This window comes from Stegostoma tigrinum, chromosome 2, assembly GCF_030684315.1.
Source record: "Stegostoma tigrinum isolate sSteTig4 chromosome 2, sSteTig4.hap1, whole genome shotgun sequence".
Taxonomy (NCBI): domain Eukaryota; kingdom Metazoa; phylum Chordata; class Chondrichthyes; order Orectolobiformes; family Stegostomatidae; genus Stegostoma; species Stegostoma tigrinum.
The window spans coordinates 76932264-76953561 of NC_081355.1; the positions used below are offsets into that span (position 1 = coordinate 76932264).

Here is a 21298-nt window from a genome sequence, read left to right on the forward strand (position 1 = left end):
CCCTCAATCACAAGCGTTGATAAGTGATCAATTGGACATTTGAGGTGTCTACTTCACACAGGGATAAAGGAAGGTAATCTTAAAAAAACATGCAAGGGAGCAAGGGAGGGGAGAAAAGAGAGACAAAAGTGAAACATTATTTTAAAAGGTCATTTAAGATTTTCTTTACTGGATTGGATCTTTCAGGAAGCAGAAATGACCTTTACTGGTCTGCTCCCACTTTTCTGTGCCCAGACACCACCATAAATATTTGGCTGGATCACCCAATGCCGACTTCTTCAGAAATGCAAAGTAAACAGTCCAGTGGAGAACACTACCAAAGTAAAGTAGAATAGGAGGAGACAAGCCTCACCCTTTTTACAGCATTAGCCACTTACAGGGAGTTTGAATGCTCAGAGTGAATGATGGTAAATGGATGGGTGAATGGCTGGGGGTGGGGGAAGAGAGGGCGAGTAAGTGCATGAGGTCAGTGGGTAGGATGACAGGTGGTGGGTGGGTATAGTGGTGGGTGAGGTGGTTGGTTTAGTGGTGTCTGGGTATAATGGTGGAGATATAAGACAAGATATAAGAAACAAACAAGAGGCAAAAGTAGATATTGGGCCGCTCCAAATTGATGTTGGAAGGCTAGTGATGGGAGATAAGGAAACAGCTGAAGAACTTAATAAGTACTTTGCGTCAGTCTTCACAGTGGAAGACATGAGTAGTATGCCAACAATTAGGGAGAGCCGGGGGGCAGAGTTGAGTATGGTAGGCATTACAAAAGAGAAAGTGCTAGAAAAGCTAAAGGGTCTAAAAATTGATAAATCTCCTGGCCCCGATGGGCTACATCCTAGAGTTCTGAGAGAGGTGACTGAGGAAATAGCGGAGGCTTTGGTCGTGATCTTTCAAAAGTCACTGGAGCCAGGGAAAGTCCCAGACGATTGGAAAATTGCTGTTGTAACCCCCTTGTTTAAGAAAGGATCAAGACAAAAGATGGAAAATTATAGGCTGATTAGCCTAACCTCGGTAGTTGGTAAAATTCTAGAATCCATTGTCAAGGATGAGATTTCTAAATTCCTGGAAGTGCAGGGTCATACTAAAACAAGTCAGCATGGTTTTAGTAAGGGGAGGTTGTGCCTGACAAACCTGTTAGAATTCTTTGAAGAGGTAACAAGCATGTTAGACCAGGGAAACCCAGGTAGATGTTATCTATCTAGACTTCCAAAAGGCCTTTGATACAGTGCCTCACGGGAGGCTGCTGAGCAAGGTGAGGGCCCATGGTGTTTGAGGTGAGCTACTGGCTTGAATTGAGGATTGTCTGCCTGACAGAAGACAGAGAGTTGGGATAAAAGGCTCTTTCTTGGAATGGCAACCGGTGACGAGTGGTGTCCTGCAGTGTTCAGTGTTGGGGGCACAGCTGTTCACCTTATATATTAATGATCTGGATGAAGGGACTGGGGGCATTCTGGTGAAGTTTGCCAATGATACGAAGATAGGTGGACAGGCAGGTAGCACTGAGGAGGTGGGGAAGCTGCAGAAAGATTTAGACAGTTTAGGAGACTGGTCCAGGAAATGGCTGATGAAATTCAATGTGAGTAAATGTGAGGTTTTGCACTTTGGAAAAAAGAATACAGGCATGGACTATTTTCTAAACGGTGAGAAAATTTGCAAATCAGAAGTGCAAAGGGATCTGGCAGTGTTGGTCCAGGATTTCTCTAAAGGTTAACTTGCAGGTAGAGTCCGTAATTAAGAAAGCGAATGTAATGTTGTCGTTTATCTCAAGAGGGTTGGAATATAAAAGCAGCGATGTGCTTCTGAGGCTTTATAAGGCTCTAGTTAGGCCCCATTTAGAATACTGTGTCCAATTTTAGGCCCCACACCTCAGGAAGGACATACTAGCCCTGGAGCGTGTCCAGCGGAGATTCACACGGATGATCCATGGAATGGTGGGTTTAATGTATGATGAATGGCTAAGGATCCTGGGATTGTACTCATTAGAGTTTAGAAGGTTAAGGAGCGATCTATTAGAAACTTACAAGATAATGTATAGTTTAGAAGGGGTAGACGCTAGGAAGTTGTTTCCATTAGGCGGGGAGACTAGGACCCGTGGGCACAGCCTTAAAATTAGAGGGGGTAAATTTAAAACTGAAATGAGACGACATTTCTTCAGCCAGAGAGTGGTGGGCTTGTGGAATTCATTGCCGCAGAGTGCAGTGGAGGCCGGGACGTTGGATGCCTACAAGGCAGAGATTGACAAATTGTTGATCTCAAAAGGAATCAAGGGCTATGGGGAGAGTGCAGGGAGGTGGTGTTGAGATGCCCATCAGCCATGATTTAAATGGTGGAGTGGGTTTGATGGGCCGAATGGCCTTACTTCCACTCCTATGTCTTATGGTCTTATGGTGGGTGAGGTGGTTGGTTTAGTGGTGTCTGGGTATAGTGGTGGGTGAGGTGGTGAGGATTGTGGTCGGGGTTGAGATGGCCGGGAGGTGGGGTAGAGTGGTGGTGCTGATCATAGAATCGCAGAACTATGCAGGCACATTAAGTGGCCATTTGGCCCATTTTGCCTGCACCAGCTCTACGATCCAGTCCGTCTCTGTTACCTAGTGTCAATTTCCTGCCTTTTCCATATCCCTGCACACCATTCCTGTCCAAATAATCGTCCAATGCCCCTTTGAATTAAAACTGCCTCCACCATATCTCCAGGCTGTGCATTGCTCGTTTCCAATGGTAGATGAGAGTCGGATTGCAGGAGGGTAGGTGGATGAGGTATGTGGTGTTGGTAAGGGGCTGAGTGGCCGGTGGGTCAGGTTATAGTCCAGTAGGTTTGGGCTAAGTTAGGATATTGGGGTTGGTCAGGCCGTGGGCTGTCGGTGGCTCTGGGGGTACAGCCAGGGGTCTGGAAGTAGCTGGAGGTTCGAGGCAGAAGTTGATGGTCGGTGTGAGTGACTGTCGGTTCTAAACTACATACCCAGCGGTGAGGGGAGGATTTCCTGTGTAATTGTCCAGCTCAGTCCTGGGGAATTTTCTACCTCAGGTAGAGACTTCTTTCACGGACTCCCAGGGAATTGGGGAATCGGGATCCAAATTCCCCGGGCAGAAGGGACACGCGTCAACGTGTTCCGCATCGTTTCTCCGGGCTCTGCACCATACAGCGACTGAAAAAGATACGATTTCCTTGAAACTTCCGTCAAAAGTTAGGCTTCAAAGTTGCACTTTCCATTTTCCTCATCCTTACTATCACTTGGGAATATTTTAAATTTACCTCCGAATGCAAGATTGAAAAAAGGGGTCTTCGTTTTTAGTACTGAAGTCCATTTCACGTTGCCTGTCAGCGTTTTATTTTGCCGAGAATAAACTCAAACTAATCTAATACCACATTCGCCTTGCGTGTCAAATGTCCATTAGAATTCCTTCCATACCTGCAAGACATTCCCTCAAATAAGGCATCAGTTCGTTCAGACATTCTCTCCGCGTTTAGGACTCTCTCCGAACCTTTTTCTTTGGGTGCCAATTTCCAATTTAAGATCTCTTCCTGATAACTCCCCAACCAGAGGTCATAGTCTTTTCTAACCGCTCTTTCAATCCTGTTCATTGTTTTCATAATCTTGATCATTGCCCCTCTCAGCCTCACTCGCTGGAGAGAATATTCTATATGTCCCATCTTTCGTACTAAATGTGCTGTGATCCAAGGATTTGGGCTCGTCAATATTAGCCCGTGAGCTGCGAAATGCCATTGTTAAGCCACATTCTTAAATGTACATGTTTGGTGGGAAGATCCAATCAAAAGTGTATTTGAGAGAAGAGTTGCAGAAAATGCTCACGTGTGTCTACTTTCATCCCTTCAGACCCTCTGTTTACAAATTGCCCTTCTCTCTTTCAAATATTGAAAAGTGGCGCCTGACATGATTGTTAGTTAACGTTCTAACACTGCAAGGTGCATTTCAAAATGCCATCTCTTTAAAATAATGATGTCTGAGTGTGTCACTCCATCGTCAGTAAGAACCATACTTCATTCCGAGGTGTACATCCCACTTCAGGGTCCTGACCGACTGACGTGTTTTGAGATGAATTGCTGAACTTAGCAATTACGTCTACATTACCCAGTTCAGTGTTTTCCACTCTCTCTCTCATTCGCCCGCTGTTACTAAAGTCTGGAGAGTGTAGAAGCACATCTCACTGCTCAGCCATTTATGACATTTGTATTATGGAGTGAAGAGGGAACAGCAAATGCTGCACCGCCTCCCCCCCCCACCCCCCCCCACCTCCTGTGAATCAGAGATCGGATATAATTTGTAACAAAACTGTCACACCTCAAATATCCAGTAAGCGGACGAAGCAAGGCTTTTATCTGCCTTTATTTGTAACGAAGACTGGTGGGTTGCCAGTGCATTCTCAACAGTGAACGGTTGTGCTCTAAAATCCTTGCACCTTTGTCTCGCGTGAGCACGAATATTTGTCATCAGTCGAGTACTTTAGGTATTGAGTTTAAAGAAGCAAAAGCCTCCGAGAAAATGAAGGATAGGGCAATAAGTTAGATTGTTGGTGTCTTTGAAAGAATTTTGCATGGTTAATGTTTAAAATATGACTAGTCTCTGCGGACCCCTTGCTTCCCGTCGGAAAGCAATAGGAGCGGGAGGCTTGCTCTGTGGAGGTTTGAGCTCACTGGAATGAGGTTGGGAAGCACATATTCTGACGTGTTTCTTGATCTTGAATTTTGTACCCATTTGTATGTGTCGGGATTTCCCCTCCCGGGGCTTGAGTTAATAGTGATATCTGCAGCAGCATTTGGACCTTCCAGATCTCCTCCACCAGCCCCCACCACGCTGTTCCCCCGCTATCCTCCCGCCCCCCCCCCCAACACACGCACACACACCAGCCGTGTGCACAAAACTCTCACAATTCAAAGCGCCCTCACAATCAAGCTAAGCCAAACCTCACAATCCGCACACTTCCTGGGAGAACTGCAGTGCATCCTCCTTTACAATTAAATTGAAAACAAAAATCGATAGTGTGTAAATAACTTTTAAAAATAAGGCAGTTTGAAAATCCAACCAAAAAGATTATTTTACCGATAAGAGAACTGCACTTCTCGTATTTAGACCAAACAGAATACAACTTCCTAGGCTGTAAATACAGTGCAGGGGGTCTTCCGAGGGTCTCGAACTACTTCTAGGATTTATTTATTTTCAAAGACCTTCTGGTATGTATTTGAATATTTTGAACTAATTGAGGGGTTAAAGGTCCTTTAGTAGAGCAATTTGCAAGTGGCCCCCAAATCAGAAACATTATTAAACAAATTGTTACAAGGATCGGCTCGTTGTTAACATGCACCCGTTGTATGTTTTATGAAAATCGGTGTTCCTGACGACCGTAAAACATAAAAGCCGAATACGAAACAATGTAGAAATGTAGAGAAATACGTACAAATCATTTAAAAACTTACACTGGACATATTGCAGGGGCTGTGAGCTCCCAGATGAATGGTTTTATGCTTTATACAGACCAGCAAAATACAGCGTCAGCCACGAAGCAATTTAGTCTTATCTCAGTCAAAGGCAAGGGGAGGCTTGCAGACTAAGTGCAGTGTTATTAATAGATAATAACTGGGAGTTGTTAAAGTTTCCTTTAAGTGCCATTGTACCGCGAATTCTCCCGTGGGATATTAAAGAAGGAAGAGGTCACGGTAGATAGGACAGAAAGTTTCCTTTGAGTTGGAGGGAAGCAATCACTGTTATCAGTCATACATCAGCACGTTAGTGACAGCGCTCCTATACCGCCGCTGCTGACGTCGTTTCGCCTTTGCAGGAATGTGATAACGAATTCTGGTCAATTAAGCGTGACCAGGAACCTCCCTCAATTCCACCAAGGGAACACATAAAAAGCATGACTTGTCAGTAGCTTCTCACACTCAAAAAGACAGCGACCAGCCAGAGGCGCACAGAGAACAGCGACAGCTCCTCGGTTTCCGACAGCTTTCTCCGACTATCTGCTGACCTGAAATGTGAGTAACATGAACCTGCAATTGTCTAACCGGGGCAGACTCTTTGTGTAATGTATAGATTGCAAATGGTATGTGTGGAAAATATTCTACAAGAAAGCATTGCTGTAAATCGATCTCGTTTGATTGTGATTTTGGATGGCTGGATGCAACTTAAAATACATGAGCCGCTTAGTGTTGATTTCCAGACTTTTTAAATAAATCTTTTATCTTATATAGCAGTGAACGTTACACTTCACAAAAAAAGTTTCTTGCATCGATATCAAACAGCTTAGCCAGAGGTTAATGAATAGTGCATAACTAACATCGAGCGAAGATGAAAATAAACCCCACTGCGTTATCAGCTGCAATGCAGAATGTTAAAAGTGGGGGCTAGCTTGTGTGTAGGTGCGTTTTGTGAGAATTGCTGTAATCGCTGTGAGCAGGCAATCGGAATTTGTTTATAATTTCTCCGCACATAGCGACTTGTGTCACTGTGTGTCTGTGAAAGACCCCCTCAGTGATTGTTCTGGTAAGCGCAGCACTTTGGGCAATGTTTTGTAATGCTAGAGAGTGTCAACCGTTACATTTCTCTCCAGCTTAAGAACTGAATGGTTTTTTTATGTCCGTGTATCAGAAATGGTAGCTTGTCTGGAAAATGCTCTGCTTAGTCTACTTTAATTCCTTCCAGATGCAGGGCAACATGAAGTTTTGGTTGGGAGTGTCCACCTTTGCATTTTGCTTGCTGATCTGCATAGGAACTTCTGCCGAGGCTTACCCGTCCAAGCCGGACAACCCCGGAGAAGGTGCTCCTGCTGAGGACTTGGCTAAATACTACTCCGCATTGAGGCACTACATTAACCTCATTACCAGGCAGAGGTGAGACTGCATGATCCCCATCCAATCACATCCAATTGCGTTTGGTGGAAATGAACACGGGTGTTGCTGGCAGCTCGTTCCTTTAACGCTTAGGTCAAATCCAACGCAATAGAAGCAAGGGGGAAAAACAGGTACCAAGACAGGGTAGGACACACCATATGGAGTCAAAACGTTTCAATTTCTCTATTTTCTATAAATATTATTTCATAAGTTAGTTGCTATTGGGTTTTCAACATGTTTAACATCTCACCCTGAGAGATAGAGCATAAATGGGCTTAGTGCTGATCGATGACTGTTCAAATGGACCACTGCAACTTTACCACTTCATCCGGTTTAGTCTCTATCTTTGCTCGAGGGATGGAGTTTAAAAACAGGGAGGTTGTGCTGCAGCTGTATAGGGTCCTGGTGAGGCCACACCTGGAGTACTGTGTGCAGTTTTGGTCTCCTTACATGAGAAGAGATATACTTGCACTGGAGGGGGTGCAGAGGATTCACTCGGTTGATGCCAGAGTTGAGAGGGTTGGATTGTGAGGAGGGACTGAGTAGACTGGGATTATACTCATTGGAATTCAGAAGAATGGGGGGAGATCTTATAGAAAGATGTAAGATTATGAAGGGAATAGATAAGGTAGAGGCAGGGAGGTTGTTTCCGCTAGCAGATGAAACTAGGACTAGAGGGCATCGCCTCAAAATAAAGGGAAGCAAACGTAGGACTGAGGTCAGGAGGAACTTCTTCACCCAAAGGGTTGTGAATCTGTGGAACTCCCTGCCCAGTAAAGCTGTTGAAGCTACCTCACAATGTGTTTTAAGGCAAGGCTAGATAAATTTTTGAACAGTAAAGGAATTAAGGGTTATAGTGAGTGGGCGGGTAAGTGGAGTTGAGTCTTTAAAAGATCAGCCATGATCTTATTAAATGGCGGGGCAGACGCGAGGAGCCAGGTGGCCTACTCCTGCTCCTAGTTCTTATGTTCTCACCTCCATGCTCCGACCTGGAATGGTAGAGCTGGATCCAATTAGGAACCAGGTAACTTGCAATGCCGTCTTTTCTTAAAACAAATCTGTACAAAACACTTCGGGTTATTGCAGCAGGATCTTGTTTGTTTGTAGAGATGTCTTGATGTTTTTGAATAAATACATAACAATTATGAAGCGGAATCTAGGAGCATTTCCATTTGAAAACCTGCGGTCTGAATGTAGCTGTCCTCATTAAAGCAGCAAATGTTATCGGTTAAGCTATATCCGGTAATGTTACTGAGATCAGAGCGCCTATTAAATAATTTGTTAATTCTCCGATGTAAGAGAGTTATGGATTTGACTTTAACATTATTTAATGAATTGATGTGAGCCCAGAGAAGCTCCACTTAAAATATTAAGTTGCAGAACGCTGTCCCAGTTTAAGGGCAAGACTAAATGCACCGGATTCTTCAGTGGCTGGATATACAGCATCTTGGTGCCCACTATAAGTGGAGTCTGCGTCAATCAAACCTTTTGCTGGAGTCTAGAAATGTCGTTATTAGCCAATTCCAGTGACCTGTACTATACAATTACCGACAACAGACGAAATATAACCAATAACATTGGACAACACTTTACACAGAGTGCACACAATAACAGTGCCTGAGTGGCTTTGTCTAAGCTTTGTTCTGTACTGGTAACTTTCAGGGAACTGGTATCCTAGTCTCAAATGAGATGCAGTTGAATTTTGCCTTTCTGTTGCTTTGACCAAGAGGATACAGTGGGTAAAATGCCTACTGGTTCCAGACTGAATGTGTTGGCTGCCTTAGACGGGCTGCAGGCCTTCCGCCTCAATGAGAGAAAGTCCAAAAGGAAAATTCGTTAGACCGCCATAGTTCCCGATAAACTCTTCCTTCCAAATTCGTTTCATTTTAATGAAATATGCCCGAAAATGTGGCCGAACTGTCAAGAGTTGGGCTGTTGGGTGTCATTTTTATTAAATATATGTTTGTCTGTAATGGCAATTGAAAGTGGCAGAAAGCTACTTCGCAGTGTATCGCTATAGGAAAGCATGAAAACAGCAAACGCGCGCACCACGACTTTTATTATTGAGATTGAGAGGTGGGATGTTTGCTCTGTACCGGAACGACTACGCCAACATTCATCGCAGGACCAAAGGCAACAATACCCACCCAGCCCGTTCAGCGTGTCACTTCTGAAGCGCAGCTCATGGACAGCGAGCAAATGGCATGTCATTTCCAAAACAGTCCGAGCAACAGGTGAAATAAGCACCGCTTTGTACTTGGTTTGGCTGTGTGTGTGAGGAAGAGAAGGGGATGCGGGGTTTACAAAAGAGAAAGTGGTGATTTTTAATCTCCACTGAAAAGAGAAGGAAGCCCGCTTTACTGGTTTTGTGTTTGAAAAGACAGATTAAAGTTGACACAAGATCTGAAAGGCAAATTGAAGCCAATGCAAATTGATTTAATTTCACAAAAGCAACACAGTGCGGATGTTGAAAATCTGAAATGTGAGGAAATTGCTTTAAAAAACGCAGCAGGGCTGATAGCATCTACACGGAGAGAGAAATAGAGTTAACGTTTCAGATCTGTGACTCATCAGCCGTTTACTGTCACTTTACCAAGTCACCCGGCCCCTAAACCCCTCACTGTTATCCGTCCAGTTTGTGTTCTCGTTATCGATGTACACTTCAGTGGCCAGCGGAATGGGATTTATCACACATTGCCACCTAGCGATCAAACTGAGATGGAGATAGTAGGATTTGCAGATGCTGGTGACTGTGAGATAGCATTTTCAATAGTTGAAAATCACCAAAACAGAGATAGTAGGAACTGTTGATGCTGGAGAAGCTGAGATAACAAGGTGTTGAGCTGGATGAACACAACAGGCCATGCAGCATCAGAGGAGCAGGAAAGCTGACGTTTCGGGTCCAGAAGGATCAAACTGAGATGTTTGGTCTCCCCATGTCCTCTGCACCGTGCGCTGAAGAAGAGGCCCATGAAAGTATTTATTGGTTTAGCGATGGCGCCATATGGACTCCTCTGGCTGTTTTAACAATGTCGAATAGTAAATGTGCGGTGCTCACGATATTAAAATTAAACATTGTTACAAAAGGGGTATCGGGCAAATTAAGATTTATTTTAACAGTGCAAACCAAGGGTATTGGTTTCTATACAGCGAAGTAAGCTTATTTGCAGGGTTTTGATCAGGGCGCGGGGCAGCTCCGAAAACTATTAGAATCTGTATCTTGGCAGAAGACTTGATCGATTCTTTGCTTTTACGCAACGCAATTTGTCAAAGCAAACACAATTTTTTTTATGTGGACGTGATGTGAAGACAGAAGCTTTCGCAATCTCACTCTTCCTTTGCCTGACACCCGAGGAAGGAGTGAGACTGCGAATGCTGGTGTCTTAAAATAAATCTGTTGGACTATAACCTGCTGTTGTGTGATTTTTGACCTTGAGGATAGATTGTTAGCCTATTGAGGGGAAACTGGATTAGATGTCACGTGGAAGATGACCACCTCTGCCGCATTTCCAGTTCCTAACTAAAGGGAAAAGCAGGCCATTTACCCACTTCCATAAAGAGATGCCTAAATAGCGCACAGCCCCACTCCTCCCTCAGAGCTCATTTTACTGAATTCCTTTCAAGTTTGGGTTCAATTACCTTCAGTTACAATTCACACTGTTTCCACCACAAATTTGGGAAGCAGATTCCAAATCTACACACACTTGCCGTTATTAAAATAAAATCTGCTAATCTTCTGTCCTGAATTTTTATTTACTACTTTGTCTTTCAAACCTAGATTTGGTAACCTTTTAATTTCTCTGTATTTAGTGTATCAAAATCGTTCATAATTTCTCAGTATTAATCTTTCTCAAATGGGAACAAAACTAATGTTTCTATTACCTCATCCCTGGTATCATTCTGTTAGATCTCTGCTACACCCTTTTTGAGACCTTGACACCTTCCTAAAGAATGACTCCCAGAATTGGACAGTGTAGCAACTTAGAGGTTTGCAATAATTTTCTTGCTTTGGTACTGTGTCTTTATCTTAAAGCCAATATCCTATATTGTATCCTTGTCGTGGCTTTACCAAATTGTCCTTCCATTTTCCATGATTAGTGCATGTGAACTCATTGTCTGAGCTCACACATTTCAGCTATGCAGATAGACCAAATAGGCTGCTGGTTGTTTATCTTAGAGCAGAGAACAGTGAGGGAGGGATTTGGTTGAGGTGTCTAAAATTAGAGGGTACGTGGGAAGAATTTTTTCCTTTTTAGAAGAAGGATCAGTAAGCAGAAGCATAGCTTTAAAGTAAGAGATAGTGGATTTAGAAGGGATTTGAGGAAAAGTTTTTTTTCACCCAGAGCTTGATTGGTATTCATATCTCACTGTCTGAAAAGATGATGGAGACAGGAACCATTATAATGTTTAAGAAATATTTAAATGAATACTTGAAATGCCATAGCATACAAGGCCGCAGGCCACATAGTGTAAAATGGAATTAGAATAGATTGGTGCTTGATGATTGGCATGGACAAGATGAGCCAAAGGACCACTTTCTGTGCTCAAATCTCTGACTGTAACCTTTAAATCTCTTTGTTCCTTTCCTAAAAGAAGAGAAAATATCGTGGTATTTCTTAGTTATGAAATAAATAGGAAATCACAATGTGGATTATTCCCAGGGAATAAAATTGTGAATCTACTTTACATGTTTATTGTCCATTGGCTAGTTTATCATTTCCACTAGCATTGCATTAAGAAACTAACAACACATAGTATAATGCCCTGCTGAAGTCATGAACAAGCTCTTTCAAAATAATTATTAAAACTCTAGCAAAAGCAAGCTGCTTTAGTGATTATAAGGTGTAGAGTTAGACGAACACTGCAGGCCAAGCAGCATCAGAGGAGCAGGAAAGCTGACGTTTCAGATCCAGACCCTTCTTCAGAAAATGGATTTTGTGAAGAAGGGTCCAGACCCGAAACGTCAGCTTTCCTGCTCCTCTGATGCTGCATGGCCTGTTGTGTTCATCCAGCTCAACACCTTGTTATCTCAGCTTCTCCAGCATCAACAGTTCCTACTATCTCTGTTTTGGTGATTTTCAACTATTGAAATTGCTTTCATAACTTAGATAGAATTCCAGTTACCTGTGGTTTAGTGCAAAAGGTATTTAAATTATCTACAGGCTCTCCACATCACATTCAATTATGAAATGATTCTATGGTTTTCATCCCTGAGTATCTGAATGCCCATTCAATGTCTTGATCACTTGTGGTTTAGTGCAAAAAGTATTTAAATTAACTTGCCTTGACCTTCGCTATCCACAAATAGCTTGGCTCACTAATTGGAAATGACTTGTTATTTACATAATATAATTCTGAGAGATCTGCAACTAGAAAAACAAGGAGACAGGTTCCAAAAGTAATCTTACCATAAGCTGACAGTATAACATACCCGACAAGAACCAAAGACATCATCACCAGTCGTGAAAGTCAAATCAATTTGAAAAGTTTCCAACTGCCCAAGTACTGTTCTGAATATGCCAAGCATTTTCAATGTATCACATTGTCATTTTGAACTTAACTGATTTATCACTTTATGGGGAGAATGTACTAAATGTTCTTTATGTTAAGACGTAGGTGTTGCTTCTTTCTGTCCTGAAAGAAATACGTTACAAGATAATAACATGTGTGAGGTTTTAATGGCACCACAGGCTCTCCACATCACATTCAATTAAGAAATGATTCTCTGGTTTTCATCCCTGAGTATCTGAATGCCCATTCAATGTCTGGATCACCTGTGGAAATAAATATTTTTGAATATCAGTCCTTTCACTATCTTGAACCTGCATCCAATTGTTCTGAATTCACAAACAATTTGTTTTAAAAACCTAGCTCTATCTTTCCCATTAGATTTCCCTAACACTTCTGCTTTCAGGATACCTGACCTTTAGCACTTGGGATCAGCTTTGTGCCTGTGTTTTGCATTGTCTCCAGCCGTCACTTGTCTCTGTGTTTCTTTGAACAGAACTGGATCCGATTAGTGTTGGAATAAAACCAAAAATGCTAGAGACCTCAGCCAGTCAGACAGCACCATAGACAAGCAAACAAATGTTAAAGTTTTGGATTGAAAACTTTTCATCAGAACTGGGAGTCAAGATGTCATTTGACCTGGCTTTGTCTAATTCATTTCCTATTGGCTTTTCTCGTGGTATTCAATATTCTGTTGATTTTAATGATTGTCACTCTTCTCAGTGGTTGTGAATGTTGAGGGTGAAATCAGTCAACTGTAACAGTGCAAAATGGGCTAATAATGAATTAATGGCTGGCTTACACAATGTCAATTTTCTTTTCTATTTTGTGCTACTGACATCAACTAATTTTACCTTGCAGCGAGTCTACCGTCACATGCGATCTATTTTAATTTCACCCATAACTTTTTAACCCTGTTTGTGGAATATGTGTCACTGTCAACTTCTCTCCCAACTCCTGTTCAGTATTTTACTTTTCAAATGTAAGCTGCCATTGTCCAAGTCACATGTATATATATTTTCTCTTACTCCTTCTGATATTTTGAGTTATCTTCTTTTGATTCCTTTGGTGTCCCAGACTCCATGACTACTTTGTATTTAGTTTTGAATCCAAGTAATTGTTGTGAATTAGAAACAGCAGTAATGTCAATACAGATCTCTGATCTACAGCACTCAATGGTTTTGAGAACTTCAGACAATGAGGAAGACATGTACATCCTTTCCATGTCTTTACAACATACTGGTTACACTTTTTAATAGCTTGAGGCAGAAGGTAATTCAACAAAGTAGTATGCATCCGAAAGTGAAATCCTTGCCTGAAGAAGATATTGGAGTCACAAAGGTGAAATATGTGCATTCATGTGCATGCACACACCTAGTGCTGTCATTTGCAGAAATGGTGCCCTCCTAATATGTGATTGAAGCTAATATAAAGTAGATGCCACATATAAAACAAACATAGATCTGAATCCTTGAGACTACATAATAAAATTTTCATTGCCTGAGACACTTACTTTGATAAAGCCCTTTAAATGTGTACAACTTTAGTTCTTTGACTTTGTTGAATATGAATAAACCAGACCTGGGGGAGATAATGAATAGTGTTGAGAAACTGCAGTTATAATTTAATATCAGCTTCTTATAAATTTTTGACTTTTTTCTGATGACCTGGATGCAAGGTAGAAAACTGGAGTACATGATTAAGCTTCTCAAGTCTGTTCTAACTTTCCATGAAATGACCGCCGACATGAATCCTAATTTCAACCACTTTTCTTGGCTCCATAAACCATAATATGTTTATCTAGCAAAAATTTATCAAGCTCATGTTTCAAACTATTAATTAGGCTAAAATCTGCTGTTCTTTGTGGAACAGAGTTTCATATTTTCCTTTGGATGAAGAAGTATTTCCTGGCTCTGACTTAAAGATTACATTCTTTGATGCAAACTACATTAGAGGGGAGAAGAAAAATTTGTACCAAATCATTTCCTTACAAAACCTAATCAGCCCAAATTCCAGGGAAGAAAAACCTTGTTTATGTAATTTAAATTTATTTAATAATACAATCTCAAATGTAATAATGATGAGTGCTGGAGATTTTGCAAAATGGTTTAAAGGATGACACCAGAAAGCAAAGTTACATCCATCATTAAAGAATAGACAGACAGTTTTCTTCAAAAGCGAAGGTGAGGGGCGACTGTACTGATAGATAGGACACACAGAATACGTTTTCATTTGGAGAACAGAGATAAACTAGAGGCCATTTTAGAAGTTCATCACTGATAAATCAAATAGGAAATTCGGAACAAACAATACCCAGGATGTACTCAGTGAGCATGTGGAACTTATTCTTACCAACAGTAGTTGAGGGAAATGCTATAGGTACATACCTGTCTTCTCCATAAATGTAAATACAGGGTTATATTGATAATTAGGTGAGGAAACAAGAAAGGGCAAGAATGGAGCACAGACATTAGCATGGAACATTTGGACTGTCACCTTTTTGTGCTTTAAAGTCTATGTATTTTACAGTGCAGATAACAGGCCAGTGAGTCTGTACTGAGACATTTCTAATATCACTGTATCTTCTCTTGATTTCCAGAGTTGTGCACAGCATCCTAAATGTGGTGTAACCAGGGGTTTGTATACTTGGAACTCAATTTCCTCTCCTTCATATTCTAACTGTGCAAATACATCGTTAACATTATTTTAGACTTTTTGTTTCCTTTTACATCTGGCCAGTAAAATATATATTCCTAAATTATTTTAACATACACTTTTCCTAGCTTTCACCATTTATACAAAAAAAAGGTGATGTTTCAGGTGAGGCACTTCTTGACCATGGACCAATTCATGAAAGGGAGAATTCCTAGCCAGTTCTGATGTAGTGTTGTACGGGAAATATCTAACTTGTGAATGCTGAATGACTTCCTGTGCACTATTTGTTTTTATTTCTGACTTTGGTTCATTTAATCATGCTTTTATTAAACTGAATGAATGTTATAAAAGCTCACAGTTGAAGCAGCTTTAAGGAAGCTGTGTCACCACCGTATTAAAAAACTTGAAGGAAACATGATTATTAGCATGTTCGCCATCTAAAGAAAACATGAGATGTGATTGTATGATTCAGAAGTACTTTCTAATGTAGTATTTGTACATCAGAATTTGCTTGACATGTGTGGTCCACTTCTTTAAAAAAGTATGTTTAAATATTTGTAGAATGAATGAACTGAACAAACATGATAATTGCTTAAAAATGTTTTGGTTATTTGTTTACAACAGGTATGGAAAGAGATCTAGCCCTGAGGCTCTGATCACTGATCTACTGCTGAGGGACAACTCAGAAAGTTTTCCTAAATACAGGTAAATATACATGGCAAGGGTTTTTTGTTATGTAACACCACAGCTTTTCATGATAGCAGTGTACAGCTTAAAGCAATTCACCAGTGACAGCACCAGATGCACAATTTGATAGATGGGGGTGGGTATGCATTAATTGACTTCTGCAGCATCATTAAATTTAATTAGTTCAGTCTAGGTTGAAGGCACATATTTAAATAATGGTATGTTCAATCATCTAAAAATTGATGAGAAATTCCATCAGAGATTCAGTTGTGTTCTTACATTACAGCCACTACATGCAAAAATCTAACAGCAATTTCTGAAGCCCAGGGTAATGATCAGTCTAGAGAACTTTTCGTTAATAATTTGTTACATTTCCATTGGTACACGGATTTTAAAGTAAAAGGAATGTGCAAGAAAATTAACACCAAAGCTTAGTTTGGTTGGTGGAAAGGGAAAGATTTAAATTCATGTTTGATGTTCTAACTGATATGAATGAGTGATTAAGCAAAACTCAAAGTAACAATAAGAATGGTATCAAGAATGGTAGATGTTTTGCTTAAGTGAGTCAAATTATACCTTGAATTTGATACATGACCAGAAATTCAGATTAAATTCTATTCTACCAGAGTGTGATCCAACTGTTGAGCTTCACGTTTGAGGCTGGGGTGCTGGCAGGAGGTTGGGGTGGGGTGATAGTGGTGAGTGATGTTGGAACTGAACAGGTTAAATGGTGCATCAATGACACCTTTCTAGCATGAAAGAAAAAGACTAAAAGCCTCAAAAGATTTTTTACAAATCAAGCATTGCAATAACCACCATTGTGATTAGTTTTACAAATGATCCTGTAATTAGTTTAGAATTGGAAGTGCAACAAGGACGTAATTTTTGCTTCTATCTCTTATCACTTTGCCTTATAAACCTGCTCCGCAATTCAGTGGAGCTCGCCTTATTATAATGCTGTGCATTTAGCGATGTTTTTGTTTAAAAATTGAAGTTCATTTGCCCTTCACTAAAGAAATTATTAACTAAATTGGTAATGCAAACATTTGTCTGGATAAATGTGGTACTAAATCAAATAGAGTAGAAGTGGTACCAGTTGTCACCTGAATAAATACCTCCAGCTGAGTCTTTTATTTGTGAAAGACAAGAAAATGAGACCAACAGAATAAAATCTTTTGAATGTTAAACATGTCCTTGATTTCATATTAGAAATGTTAGCAGTTGCACGTACTCACATTTTGTTTCTATTTCAGGTATGATGAGCCTTCCATGTGGTGATTGAAAATAAAGATTTTATTTAACAGGAACCACATTTTAACACCCATTGCCATGGAAATGCAACATTCTCCATGTCCTAAAGACCCTCATTTTATATTCAAAGACAGCCAATGCATGAAACCATCATTGAACCTGTAGATTTTTCTTTCTCGCAGCACATATTGTATATAACGTTTATTTAAATAAATGATATCTTCACTGAATATGTAATGCATTAAAAGGGTGATAAAGGAATTATTCCTTTTATGGAAAGGACTGGTTTGTGCTATTACAGTTCAGTAATGAAACAGTACAACCTAAATGAAGATGTGTATGAAATTATCTAACCATAACATGAAACTAAACGAGAAAACTATGATTTGACAACATTATCTATTAATAGCATTTGTGAACTTTGTAGAATTGTTTTCTGTATCATACTACACTGCAACTCTTTTGGATTATAACTGAGTTTTCACAAGTATGTACTTAACCAACATCAAAATACATAATACTTCAACATAACCTCTAAATACATAAGCCTAAATCTTTTTCCTTCTTGTTTTGGTGAAAACCTGAATGCAACTCAAGAGAGCCAATCTCCTTTTATTGTGTAAGGTTAGATGTTTTACTAAGAAAAAAAATTAAGCAATTCGATAGTATGAATTAACTCACTTTTGGTTGTGCTCAATACTTTTGAGAACAGGGCAGTATAATAGAGAAATGTGCTTTGATAAACTGGAAAGGATTAACATTTAAGGAAAAGAACGAACAAAGCTCTTCAACTTCTTAAAAAAAGTTACCAACATAAGCAGCATTAGCCTCCAAGGCTGATTTCATTGTTATAAGCTAAGCAAATTAAACTTGTAATGAAATTGGAGGTATTTGGCTTAAATTAATAGGTGGTGCACTTTTCATTTACACAGAATAATTTCTTATCATGAAGATATTCAAATTGCTGTTATTGACTGTGGAAATACTAAAGTTAGTAATGCACCCTGCATGCTCTTTACCGCAAGGTATTAACTTCAATGTTTTAGCCATTTAGTTGCATGGTTTTAGATATAAATGTTTTTTGATACGTATACAGGGATAATAATTACAAAGTGAAAAGGGAGAAGTGGGAACCAGGGATAGTGAGGTGGTGGATTGTTGAGGGACCACTTACAGCTTGTAAACCCAGGAAGAAGAGTACGGTTTTCTCCAGACCCTTCAGACAAAATTAAAGGCAGGACCTGCTTTAATTGGCCAAGAGGTTTCCCTGCTATAGCCAGTCAGACTAAGAGCTCCACAGGGTGACAGCCAGGATATGGAGCAGAAGTAATTCAGATGCCTTGGGAAAGGGATTTGAACAGAAGCCAGTGGGATGGAGTCAGCTAATCACCTGAATGTAAACTTGGTGGAACATTCCTGCTTGTCCTGGGCTACAGGCAGTGTTGTGAACATTTCCCAACAAGCCTCTTGCCTTTGACTGTTAGGCTTCCCGGAGAGTTACAACAACTGCAGGCAATGAAATAAAAATAGTTACGTTGAGTCTCCTTAATTGCCAGTAACATCCTCACCTCCCCGAGAAGTGAAAATTATGTCCTTAGATCCATAATTTATTTTATTCAGTCATAATTCACTTTTTTAGTTTTTCTGTGGTGTAATTAAGATTTGGAGTTCTAATTCTTAGCACATTTGAAATAGTGAGTTGTTGAAATGCTCACAGATGTGAATCTGTTCTTGGCCACTGGCATAATCCGTTTTGATACGTTGTGATAATAAAGTCGATTGCTTGGTCTTGGATGGCTCTGAGGTTTGTGAGTGTTGTTGTGACTCCACTCATCCAGACAAATGGACAATATTTATTTCATGCCTGATTTGAGCCCTGTAGATGTGAACAGACCTTGAGAAATCAGGAGATGAAATACTTGCTGCAGAATTCCCAGCCATCTGACCTACTTTCATAGAGACAGTATTTACAAGGCTAGTTCTGATTGTCAATGGAGATTCCCAGGACATTGATGCTGGACGATTCTGCAATGATACTGTTGTTAAGTAGGGAGATGGTTCAAATTCTTTCCTGTTGGAAGTGGTCATTGCCTGGCATTTGTATGGCAAAAATGTTAATTGCCAGTGATCAACCCAAACCTGACTGTTGTCCAGGCCCTGCTGCATGTAGGTATGAATTGCTCCCTTTTCTGAGGAGTTGTGAATAGAATTATAAACTATGCAATCAGCAATTCTCCTCGATTCATATAGGGGAAGGAAGGTCATTGTTGAAGTAGTTGAAAATGGTTGTGCCTAGGCACCTTTCCATTACATTACTGATGATTGAGAGTTGGCAGATGGGGTGATAATTGGCCAGATTGGACGTGTCTTGTCTTGTACGTCAAGAACATACCTACGTCATATTCCCATTTGTTGGATTTTTATCAATGTGCGGCTGCACTTGAAGAGATTGGCTGGATATCCTGCTGTTTCTGAAAGTCTTCAGCTTCCTAAATACAATCCTGTAGACCCCAAGAACTTCACTATACTCAGTACATGTAGTTGTTTCGTGACACCATGTGTAGTGAATTGAATTTTTGAATAGTGTCATCTGTGATCATGGACATTCATAAGGAGGCTGACATGGGTAATCCATTCAGTGTCTCTGGTTGAAGTTAGCTACAAATGTTTTCAGTTCTCTTGTAATCAAATGTTGCCCCTTGACAATATTGAGATGCTCACAGGATCGCTTGTCATAATTTGTTTCATTGTCCACCACTATTCACAATTGTAGCAAGACTTAAAGATTTGTCTTGACCTCTTCTGTTGGTTGTGGGATCACTTGCTTCTATCAGTAGCATCCTTCTTCCCCCAATTAGCCTGTGCCAATCCTATAATTTAGCTTTGGCAGATTGACACTGCAATATTAAGTAACCAACTGCCACCCATGGCATGATTTTCTATCCTCTTCAGTGAAGCAGGGTTGATCCCCTGGCATAATGCTAATTTTAGATGCAGTGATATGCCAGGCTATGAGGTTATTGTTTGTGTTGGAATACAATTCTGCTGCTGCTGATGGCACAAGGCACTTTATGGGTGCTCAGCTTCCAAAACTTTTCTGATTGTATCCTTTTCAGCACAGAGTAATCCCCATTGTGAAGATGAAACGTAGCCTCCACAATAGTTACTAATACTATGAGATCTGATGGAAGGAGGTAGATAGAACTATTGATATAATGAACTGCAAGTGCTGAAAATCTGAAACAAAAACAGAAATTGCTGACAAAGGTCAGCAGGGCTATCTGCATCTTTGGGGGAAAGCAGTGTTAACATTTCGCGTCTGATGACTCTTCGTCAGATGAAGACCTGCTGAATTTTGCCAGCAATTTCTGTTTTGTTCTAGTCCTATTGAATTTTCTTTACAAAATATTCACTTCAAATATGACAATTGGAGGTAACATAAAGGTTTTGCTGTGGTAATTCATCTAAACCCACTCAAAACTAATTATTTTAATCAATCATTTTCTTCATGAGCATTTTAAATATTCACTTTTATCTTTTCCAAATAAGCTTCTCTTTCAATTCAATGTTAAATAAATAAAGTAATCTAACACATACATTAATATTACTTTTTTTTGGCAAGAGATAATCCTGCCTTCAAGAGTTTTACTAAAATCCTAGCTGGTTGTCAATGCTAGTAACATTTCTCAAGTTCAGTGCTGGAGTCAGAATTTGATAATGGATCTTCCACCACAAACAAAGGGCTTGGATACAAATTAAATTTCAAACATGAATTGAATCAAATGAAATTTAACTTGCCCCTTTAACACCAGAAGGTAAAAAACGTGTTATCTGGAATTTAGAGCAATGATGATAAAGAAAGACTTATTTTGCTCAAGAGCCCTTTATTTAGCTGACTAGCAATTTACATAGTCATGGACTCATGCTAATTTATTTTGTCTCCTGAGGGAGATTATCAATTCAAGCGATAACTTTCTAGTATAATAAAGGATAAATGCCTAGGTACTAGTTTAGCATTACTATCCATATTACTCAACTTGCCTGGCGGGTTTCCACAGTCTTGTGCAAATGCTAGTATATGAAGTATTTGAGCAAGATTTGTAAAATCATTCTTTCAACATTACTTCTCTCAAGCATTATAAAGTACTGTGCTTTCCACGCACAGCTTCATTTATTATGTTTTACAAAGAAAAATGTCATAAAATCCTAAACACTAGTATTATTTAGTCAAGATGTATGAATGTGTAACTTAAAGGAATGTTACACGTGGATAAGAAATTTTACAAATAAAGCATAGAACATATCAATTTATATGAAAGCCTTTTCATTTTATTTCATTTAATCATTCAGTACATAATG

General features: G+C 40.0%; 1 protein-coding gene across 1 annotated transcript; it reads left to right on the forward strand.

Annotated features, from left to right (window-relative positions):
- Window positions 1-5736: 5736 nt before the first annotated feature.
- Window positions 5737-21257, forward strand: LOC125467571 (pro-neuropeptide Y). Its single transcript, XM_048563610.2, has 4 exons — window positions 5737-5983; window positions 6651-6838; window positions 15626-15706; window positions 16942-21257. Exons 2-4 carry the CDS (start codon window positions 6651-6653, stop codon window positions 16964-16966), a joined length of 294 nt encoding a protein of 97 aa, XP_048419567.1. The 5' UTR covers window positions 5737-5983; the 3' UTR covers window positions 16967-21257.
- The last annotated feature ends 41 nt before the right edge of the window (window positions 21258-21298 follow it).